We start from the raw sequence: 10,973 nt of genomic DNA, 5'->3' as shown, positions 1-10,973 counted from the left end.
GGTTTTTCAAGACAGGGTTTCTCTGTGTAGGCCTGGCTGTCCTGGAACTCACTCTGTAGACCAGGCTGGCCTCAAACTCAGAAATCCGCCTGCCTCTACCTCCCGAGTGCTGGGATTAAAGGCGTGCGCCACCACGCCTGGCTGCTGCTGTTTTGTTTTTTTGTTTTACTTTATAAACAATATATTCCTGTGTTCAATGCTATACTTTCAAACCCCACTTTAGGAAGATGGCGCTATATGGCAGAAAATAAAGCTTGGTTAATTTGACCAAAAAATTTGGGTAATGGGCTTTACACTAGTTGGAAAGGATTAACAGTTGTTTCCTCTTGTTGACTGAAGGACAGACCAGAAGTTATGGAACTGCCTGCCTCTACCTCCCAAATGCTGTGATTTAAAGTGTGCATAACAATGCCCACCTCAAAGTATGGTTTCTTCTGAACACATGAAACTTGTCTTTAATCCCATATGTTGGGAAGCAGAAGCAGGAAAATCTCTTGAGTTCAAGGCAGGCCTAGGCTATATTTCAGCAAATTCCAGGAAGCTTGCACTAAATACTCTGCTTCAAAAATAAAAACAAACAAAACTTACATAGCAATATAACTATGCTTCACAGTATCATGTGTTCACTTCCTATAAACTTTCCCAAAATTAGGACACAGAATTCAGAACTTGCCATATTAAAGTAATGTACTAAGAGAACATAATCGCAACTATTGGAGGTTGGTCTGGTGCTGCTATATATTCAAATGCTAAATTCTGAACTCCAAGATCTGATTGCTCCCAGATGAATGAATTCTTACATACACTGGCCTTTGTTGTTTAAATTTTGCTCCCCAATTTAAAATGACTAGTTAATAAAAGGCTGGAGCCTATGGTTGGGCAGTAGAGAGAAAAAGGCGGGACCTAAGAATTATGTGAGGGGGTCTCAGGAGAGACCACGGGGAGAAGACAGGGGATGGAGAGAGGAGGAGGCCACCAGGAGGTTGGATGAATCCTGGCACTTGCCAGAAGTGGACCCTGAGGACAGGTTGATAGGGCAGAAATAACCCAGTAAGACTTAAGCATCAAGTTAACACAGGGTCTATGGGTTGGATGTAACTTAGAATAGCTCAGGACCTGCTCAATCTTGGCTTACAGCTTGTCAAATAAAACACAAGGTTTTTGTGTCATGTATAATGGGCTAGCTATACACACAGATTTGACACATAAGAGTTCAGTGAAAGATGCTACCTTAAAGCCCTCCAGAATAAATATGAGAGCCTTGCATCTTACATAGGGGACCCAGGCTCTAAGCCTCCCCAACACAGCACCAAGTGACCACCACAGTGACCACTTCAGCTTGCTCTCTACAGGTCCCCTAGAGTCTGCTTCACCCACCAGCTTCGTTTGACCCATTCCATTTTACAGTGAAGACATGTGGCATGAACTTCCAAACCACAAACTCCAACCAAAACAATCTAGATTTTCATTGCCACCTTGACTCCATTTATTAAAAATATAGCATTGAACACAGGAATATATTGTTTATAAAGTAAAACAAAAAACAAAACAGCAAGGCTAGGGGTTTTTGAGGGTTAGATTTTTTTAGAGGAATTTTGGTTATGTGGGGACTTGGCTAAACATTTTTAATTATTAGGNAGAACATTTTATATGGGTATATTCAAGGTATGAGTCAAACTCCATAGGGTGGAGACCATGTCAAATTCCAGAAACAGNCTAAAGCATGGTCAACTTGAATTTTGCAGCAAATGGAAATGAANTTCTTCTGACCTTATAACAAAATGGTTTCCATTCTTAAAATGGAGTCAGGCTGGTCCATTACAACTAACACTACAGTATACAGGGTGTTAAAGTGTGACCTGGTGTGCAGTTTAGGGGAGTAAAATATATTCCCTCTATCTCCCTTCCCATAGTGATTTCTCTGGCCTCCTTCCTTGGGACCAGTGAACTTGCCTGCAGTTTCCCAATAAACCTGTGTGTGTGTGTGTGTGTGTGTGTGTGTGTGTGTGTGCATGCGCGCAAGTGCGTGTGCCTGTATGTATTTTAATCTGGTTTGAACTGGCTCCTTTCACCAGTAGAGAAATACCTTATCACCAAGCATACATATGATACACAGATATACAGTCAAACACTCATATACATAAAAATAATACAAGTTTTAGAAAATTCTTTCTTTTTTTTTTTTTTTTTTGGTTTTTCGAGACAGGGTTTCTCTGTGTAACCTTGGCTGTCGTGGAACTCACTCTGTAGACCAGGCTGGCCTGGAACTCAGAAATCCGCTTGCCCCTGCCTCCCGAGTGCTGAGATTAAAGGCGTGTGCCACCACGTCCGGCTTAGAAGATTCTTAAAAGTTCAAAATATTTTTTTAAAAAAAGAAAGAGAAAAGAAAAGAAAAAGAGAGGAAAAAAAAAAAAAAAAAAGCAGACAGTGGTGGCACATGCCTTTAATCCCAACACTTGGAAGGCAGAGACAAACAAACCTCTTAGTTTAAGGTCAGCATGGTCTATAGAGCAAATTATAGGAAAACAGGACTGCACAAAGAAGCCCTGTCTTGAAAAGCCTAAAAAAAAAAAAAAAGCTGAGGATATATAGCTGAGGTGGATAGAATTTGACTACCATGCATGATGTCTTATGTTCAATTCCCTATTACCACAAAATAAATCAAGCAAAAAAAAAAGGGGGGGGCATACAGTTATTTCACTCGTAAAGTATCTGCATTGCACACACAAGGTACAAAACAACCAAAAGCTGGGCACTGAGGCACACACCTTTATTCCAAGCACCTGGGAGGCAGTGGCAGGTGTATCTCTGTTGAGTTCAAGATCAGCATGGTTTACATAGTAAGTTCCAGGGCAGCCAGAATTACATGCTGAGACCCTGTCTGGGGATGGGGACATAGTTCCCAGGTTTCAGCCTCTGCATACTCCCTCAAAAAAGGTAACACATGGTTGGCCATGGTGAGGTACATTCTAAAGAGGCTGAGGAAGACAGATCCCTGTCAGTTCCAGGCCAGCCAAGCTACACAATGAGAACCTGTCTCAAAAGCAAGAAAGGGAAAAAAAAAAAGGTGTACTATTGTGCCCTGTGTAAAGAGTATTCTTGTATTATTCAAATGCTGATTTATGTGCCCCCATATCTAGTTGTAATCCTTATTTTGAGAATCTCCTATCTCAAAGTTGTGTAAACATTGCTCCCCAATTATACCCTGTTTGGTAAATACAGAACTGATCAGCCAATGACTGAGCAGGGGAGAGAATGGGGGTGGACTTTCAGCCAGGGGAAGGAGAGGAAGAGAAAGGAAATGGGAATACAGCCAGGGATCCAGGAGACACCACGAGAAAACAGCTGGAGCAGAGAAAATCATAAAATGCAAGGATCTCAGGGATTCTGGCTGGGAGGTAGTCAGGTTAGTTTACAGGATTAAAAAGATTAAGACTGTTCAGTGGTTGTGCCTTAAAGTTTTAAATAAATAAAATAATCCACCAGTCTAAATTATTTGGGAGCTAGCTGAGTTAGGAGAAAACTGCAACAGTTATAAATAAATTGCACTACCAAAAAGTAATCCTGATCACAGTCAAGGCACTTCCCCAAACCCTGCCGCTCTCGCGCAGCTTCTAGCTATGAGGCGGTTCTGCAAACACCCAGCACTTATGCAGGTATGGCCGTTACAAACTCAGGTCCAAGTAGCTCCAAAGTCAACACACAGACTACTATTGCAACTTTCCTCCCAGACCCAGATAAAACAGAACAACAAAAAAGTTCTTTTGATAAACACAGTACGGAACAGCATACCTTCTCTCTTTTCTTCTTTCATCCATCCTTTTATCCAGAGCTGCATAAATAGCATCTGCTTCCTCATCATCTTTTTCATAGGGCCCACTTGAGAAGAGGCTCCCAGCATAGCCATTAAACTAAGAACCAAACAACACATTTAAAGGATCAGCCTTCCCACCAACACAGAAAGCATGCAAAACACTCATATGTAAAATAACGAAATCTAGAGGAAACTAAGCATACTTGTTCACTTCTGCTGCTATGATAAAATATCCTGCTTTAAAAAAAAAAAAAAAAAAAAACTTAGGAAAGAAAGGGTTTATATGACTTATTTGACTTACAATTCCAGGAAAATCACAGAGGGAAAGGCTGAGAGAGCTGATCACAGCACATCCATATTCAAAGGCAGAAAAATAAACACAACCTTGCTTACATCAGTACAACTAGCTTTCTTCACCCTTATATAATTCAGGGCCCATGAAATATTGCCACCTACATTCAGGGTGAGTTTTCTTACCTCAATCAATAATCAAGACAAACACCAATAGACAAGCCCACAGGACAGCCTGATCTGATCATTTCTTTATTGAGAATTTCTTCCCAGGTGATTCTAGATTATGCCAAACTGATAGTTAAAGTAAAATTCAAATAAAATCTGTACCTTACTTAATAATACAGTGTCAATATTTATTCTAGGTTTCCATAATTTATTAAAATTTGTAAGATGAGACAAAGCTTGAAAAAGCATCTAAGAACTTTCTCTTTTGAAACAGAAGCTCTGGCTGGCCTAGAACTTGCTATGTAAAACTTGTTGGCCTTGAACTCACAGAGGTCTACCTACTTCTGCATCCTGAGTGCTGGAATTAAAGGCACAAGTCACTATGCCCAATAATTTAATTACTTTTAGTATTTTATATATTCTGAGACACGGTCACACTATGCATCACTGACTGGCCTGGAATACTCTGGGTAGACCAAGATAGCCTCGAACTCACAGAGATTCACCTCCCTCTGCCTCCTGACTACTGAATGCATGCACCATCACAACTGCCTTATTTTTATTTAGGTGTGTTGTATGCGGGTGCCTGCAAATGTGCAGATGACCAGAAACACTAGATTCCCCTGGAAATAGAGTTAGAAATAATGTGAGCAGTTTGATGTTGGTGCTGGGAACTGAACTAAAGTCCTTTGTCCTTTGGAAGAACAGCAAGTACTCTTAACCACTGAACCATCTCTCTGGCCTTTACTAATTTTTTAAGATATTATTTTCCCAAGCCGGGCATGGTGGCGCACGCTTTAATCCCAGCACTCAGGAGGCAGAGGCAGGCGGATTTCTGAGTTCGAGGCCAGCCTGGTCTACAAAGTGAGTTCCAGGACAGCCAGGGATATACAGAGAAACCCTGTCTCAAAAAAAAAAAACAAACAAACAAACAAAAAAAAGAACTTTATCTCCTAATTTAGAGCACAACTGTGCCAGTAATGCATTTTGTAAGTATTCTTTTTATTTCTTATTTTCTGTTATTTAATTTGCATTCTTACACATATGTCTCATGATGGTCTTGGTTTTGTTTGTACATCGTCTAGTTAGATTTCTCATGAGACCACAGGAAAAGAATAAACCTTGTTAGGGTTATAGTTTAGCAAGAGAAGAGAAAACACTACGAAATCAACAAAATGACAAGAATCAATACACACCATTCTATATGAACTGAATTATTATTTTTTTAATATTTATTTATTATATGTAAGCACACTGTAGCTATCTTCAGACACTCTAGAAGAGGGAGTCAGATTTCGTTACAGATGGTTGTGAGCCACCATGTGGTTGCTCGGATTTGAACTCGGGACCTTTGGAAGAGCAGTCGGCGCTCTTAACCGCTGAGCCATCTCACCAGCCCCACGAAGTGAATTATTAATGGCCTCAACCCTGTCAATCAAAAGCCTATGGAGAGGGAGAAAATATAAAGAACTCAAGAAACTAAACATCAAGAAAACAAACAACCCTTGAGACTGGAGAGATGACTCAATGGTTAAGAGCATTCCAGAGGAGAGGCCCTGGTCTTGCGAAGAGCATATGCCCCAGTACAGGGGAATGCCAGGGACATGCAGCAGAAGTGGGTGGGTCGGGGAGCAGGGCAGGGGGAGGGTATAGGGGACTTTCGGGATAGCATTTGAAATGTAAATGAAGAAAATATCTAATTAAAAAAAAAAAAAAAAGGAAAGAGCATTCCAAAAGTCCTGAGTTCAATTTCCAGCATAACCATCTATAATGAGATCTGGTGCCCTCTTCTGGCTTTCAGGCATACATACAGACAGAACGTTGTATGAATAATAAATAAATAAATCTAAAAAATAAAGCACTGAATGCTCTTCCAGAGGACCAGAGTTCAATACAACAAAGCAGCTCACAACTGTCGGTAACTCCAAGATCTGACACCTGCAGCCAAACATACATGCAGGCAAAACACCAATGCACGTAAAGTAAAAGAAAAAAGATAACCCAATTCTCAAAAGAGTACATATACATGGCTAATAAATTCAAGGCTGGGCGTAGTGATGCACAGCTGCAATCCTAGCAACTCAGGAGGCTGAGGCAGGATTAGTGCTGTTGAGTTCAGAGACAGCCTCCTGGGTTTCAGGTTACCCTGTGTGAGTGTGGTCATTGTGAGTGTGAGATCCTACTTACTATTGAAAAAAAATTAGTATTCAAGATCGCTAACCACCAGAGAAATGCAAATTAAAAATATTTTAAAATTCATCTTATGCAGTCAGAATGGTTAATGTCATGGTTAGATTGTCAATTTGACACAAACTTTAAGACTTGTCACCAGAGAGTGATCTATGAGGCATCTTTGTTTCTTTCCTTTTTCAGACAGTCCCACTATGTAGTCTTGGTTTGTAGACCAGATGGCCTGGAACTCACAAAGATCTTCCTCCCAAGTACTTGAATTAAAGGTGTGAGCTACCACACCCAGCTGAGGCATTTTCTTAATTTCTAGATGATATACGAGAACCCAGGCCACCGTGGACCATGCCAGCCCTAAGCAGGTGGGCATGAGCTGTATAAAAAAAGCTGAGTAAGCCAGTGAGTACCTTCCTCCATGGTTGCTACCCTGATTTCCTTCAATAATGGATTGTTACCTGGAAGTGTAAGCCAAATAAAACCTTTCCTCCTGATGCTGCCTTTTATCATGGTGTTTACCATGTCACAGCAACAGAAAGCAAACTAGGTAGGAAATGGGTACCAGAAGAGCAGGATTGCTAATGTTGTTTAGGCAAAGGACTGTGGAAATAAATGTGTAGAACTCTGTGCTGGAAAAGCCATTAAATGCTCAGAACTTAATGAGCTGTTCTGTGGAAATTTTGAACAGTGGTTCAAGAAATGCAAATTTTTGGAGGCCTGGCTTTTAAAATTTTGAGTGAAACAAAGACTCTATGAAGGATAGCCATGTTACACTATGTATGGATCTATGGAAGTCAAATCTGCACTTCACTGGGACAATGAATGTTAATCACCAGGGCCTGATGAAAACCAGCTGTGACCAGCATCAAGGTGAAATCTTCTAGAAAGCATTTCTTCAGGGTCAGCCTACAGAAGCCGCTCCAGAGGGAGCTACGGCTGCATCTTAAGCTGGCAGCCAAACTTGGTAATGTATATGATGGTACTGGTTTTGTTTGCATGAAAGCAGCAGAATTGAAGAAGTCATGAAAAGAAATTCAGGCTTTGCACCATGTGATAGTGTCAGAATCCCTGAAGAAAGGTTAGGAGAGGCTATTGTGAAAGTGTATCCTCAGTTGCCATAGAGACCCCAAGATATTGAAGATGCCAGTTGAGATGACCACCAAGGATGTGGCAGAGGTGAAGTAGTCATCTTGAGGCAACCAGATAAGCTACGTGTGCCACATATGGCAAAACTGTACAAGTGCAATTGCCCAGGATTTCTGAAGCCCAGGAGATCATGAGTGATTCTATATGCTGGATATTGAACTACAGAGCATGGGTATACACTACCTGGTTTTGTTTTACTTTAATCTGATAGTTAACTATGCCCTGGTTCTTCCTTTATAATAGGGTAAAGGCGTCTCCATTTTGTCTCAGCTGAAGCCGTCTTTGGTTTCTACTCCCTGCCCTGAAAAGTCCCATGGGCAAATATCCAACCCTGTTCTAGAAACTCAGAGTCAAAATGCCCCAGCTAACTGCATATTCTTGGCACTTGTTAAATTGCTTGCTTGCTTCCCTCTGCAACTACCAACCACGATGTAGTTTTTTTCTGTGTCCTTCATCTTTAAAAACTCCCTATAATATGCATTTGGGGCTACTCTGTGTTCTTCTCCAGGCAATCACTAGTGAGCTTAATATAGAACAGACTCTCAATTCAAACTCTGCTCTCTGGGTTACCCCGTAACACTTTGGGGATTAAAAACAAATACATAACTTGTTTTCCCTTTTCATAGTTAAAGAGACATTGAACTTTTTAAAGTGTTGGCAAATTTAAAGACTGGGATTTTTAAAGTTGTATTTTAATGTGTATTTAAATATGATATGAAAGTGGAACACAGACAATACTAGGAGTTAAAAAATTTAACTTGGGGCAGGGGGAGACTGGAGAGATGATGACTCAGTGGTTAAGAGCACTGACTGCTCTTCCAGAGGTCCTGAGTTCAATTCCCAGCAACCACATGGTGGCTCACAACCATCTGCAATGGGGTCTGATGCCCTCTTCTGGTATGTCTAAAGAGCAATGGTGAATACATGAAAGAAATAAATCTTTAAAAAAAAAATTAACTGGAAATGTGGGTGAGGAGAAACAGGAAAGGAGTTGGTGGGGTGGGTTAACCAAAACTAAAGATGTACGGAAAACCACGACTTTGAAGACCATAATTTGTTTTTAAAGGAGTTTGAACACAGGTACTCTGCAGAGATAGATGTGGTAGTTTGAATAAAAATAGTCCCCATAGGTCCACAAGGAGTGGCACTATTAGGAGATGTGGCCTTGTTAGAGGAATGTGTCACTGTCTCTTCCTGTTGCCTGTGGATCCAGGTAGATGTAGACCTCTCCAGTACCATGTCAGTCTGTGTGCCATCATGCTTCCCGCCATGATGATGAACTAAACCTCTGAAACTGTAAGCCAACAATGAAATGTTTTCCTTTATGAGAGTTGCTGCGATCATGGTGTCTCTTCACAGCAATAGAAACCCTAACTAAGAAACATGGGTCATTAACTGAAAATCTCAGACCAGATGTGGGATGTGGCAGCAGAATTTTAGTAGAGCCATTATATCTGGTATGAATTCTGGAGTGATGGCACCTAGGTTTAGAAGTAGCCTTTTGTAAATATTGACTGTTATCTGAAGTGCATAACTTAGTCCTATGACATACCTGGCAAACCAGGAAGTCTCCTATGGATAAAAACTCCCTCAGACAACTTCTATATCAGATAAGAGATCTTGGTATTTGGAAACTGACTTGCTAAAGGTACCTTTTGTGTAACAATAAAGAGGCTCTGCAATGGAGTCCAGAGTTCAGTCCTTCAGAGGCTGATCCCCTACTGTTGAGAAGCCTGCAATTCAGCCTGCAATGTCTCTTTCTTGGATAGATGGTTCCAGAACACAAGATGCCTCCCAATGAATTACTGGTCAAGGAAGCCCCAAAGGGTCCCTTTAAAACAACACAACTGTTGCCATTGTTCTTGGCTGCCCTCCATAGCAAGATGGTAAGACCCTATTGCTGAAGACATAACACACTTTGGTTGCTGGACATAGAAAATTCCAGAAAAACTGGAATTGACCTGAAACTTTTTTTTACTGCTGGCTGGCTTTTGTAGGGCTGAAAGGTGTCATGCAGGCCACTTAGGAAGAAATGTCATTAATGGCCTTATACCCAACAGTTAATCTTGAATGCTACAATACAGGTCTTCCAAGCAAAATGTACCCATGGGTGCAATAGAGGCGGGGTTAACCAAGTGTTTGAGGCCGTCTCCACTGTGATAAATTCATTCGTGAGTCTATAAATCTGTACAAAAGCCTATGGCTTGGGAGGTCTCAGGTTGTAGGGAGAAACGTACTTCTACTGCTTTACTAAATAGAAATGTCAAATTGCTTTCTACGTATGTTTATATCCATATATCCAGGCTACTCTTAATCTTTACCAAAAATGTCTTCTGCAGTGAATGAAAACAAAAAACAAAAAACAAAACCTAACAAATTGTCAAAGTGCTAAGAATAAATTATAGTAAGTGCTCATTCCTAAAATGAGCACTACATCATCCGCCCCTTCAAAACTAGAGATAGGCCGGGCATGGTGGCGCACGCCTTTAATCCCAGCACTTGGGAGGCAGAGGCAGGCAAATTTCTAAGTTCGATGCCAGCCCAGTCTACAGAGTGAGTTCCAGGACAGCCAGGGCTACACAGAGAAACCCTGTCTTAAAAAAAAAAAAAAAAACTTCAGTTTTTTAGAGATTAGAGAGATAGCTTATCAGTTAAGAATACATAACTACTCTTTCAGAGGACTCTAGCCCAGTACCCAGCACTTTCGTTGGGAGAGTCACAAACACCTCTAAACCCATGCCCTGGGGAGATCCAATGGCTCTGTCCATCTCAGGCCATGTGCACACATACTCATACACATAACTTAAAAAATAATAAAAGTAAACCTTTAAAAACTATTTTTAAAATCACCTCATCATAGTTGGTATCATTCAGATCTTCATCATCATCATCAGCGGCCTGATTTTTCTTCATCTGGTCCCCCACAGTTCTCTTTCCTGGTGGGGCATGGCGATCGTCCACAGGATCGTTTGCATCCCGAGCAGGCCCAATGTCTGATCGGGTGGTGAAGCCAGTGGCACTAGAGGAAGCCCAGAGACATCATTATTTAAGTGACCCTGATCCTATGTTCTTTTTTGATTATCATTTAGTAACATCACTTCTCACACTTCTGGGAACTTCCAGAGATTCTAGTACCAATGAATTGGATGCTTACACATTCCTGGTCTTAACCTATAATGAGTAGGTCAGAGACAGTTTTCTTCATCCCAAGGTGTCTTCATTTCTTCTTCACATCACTATACAGGCCTATAGAAGTCAGTCTCCCCAGTTCTCACCTCACATTTCCATCTGTCTGTTGAGCACGAACTCTCCACTTACACCCAGACCCAAACTGAGTTTCCTCCTTTATACACTCAGCAGCTGTTCTACT

The 10,973-nt window shown here is 41.0% G+C and overlaps 1 protein-coding gene across 1 annotated transcript in view; it reads right to left on the bottom strand.

Moving 5' to 3' along the window:
- The window catches only part of Prpf6 (pre-mRNA processing factor 6), a 49,639-nt gene that overhangs the window by 30,115 nt on the left and 8,551 nt on the right, over window positions 1-10,973 (bottom strand). Inside the window, exons 2-3 of the mRNA XM_021192672.2 lie at window positions 10,454-10,622; window positions 3,793-3,911 (exon numbers count right to left, since the gene is read on the bottom strand). Of these exons, the coding sequence (XP_021048331.1) occupies window positions 3,793-3,911; window positions 10,454-10,622 (288 nt within the window). The remainder of the gene's footprint in view (window positions 1-3,792; window positions 3,912-10,453; window positions 10,623-10,973) is intronic.

The sequence above is a fragment of the Mus pahari genome, chromosome 3 (genome assembly GCF_900095145.1).
Source record: "Mus pahari chromosome 3, PAHARI_EIJ_v1.1, whole genome shotgun sequence".
Taxonomy (NCBI): Eukaryota; Metazoa; Chordata; class Mammalia; order Rodentia; family Muridae; genus Mus; species Mus pahari.
Note: the sequence above shows the minus strand (reverse complement) of the source record. Positions and strands in the feature narration are given on the sequence as shown.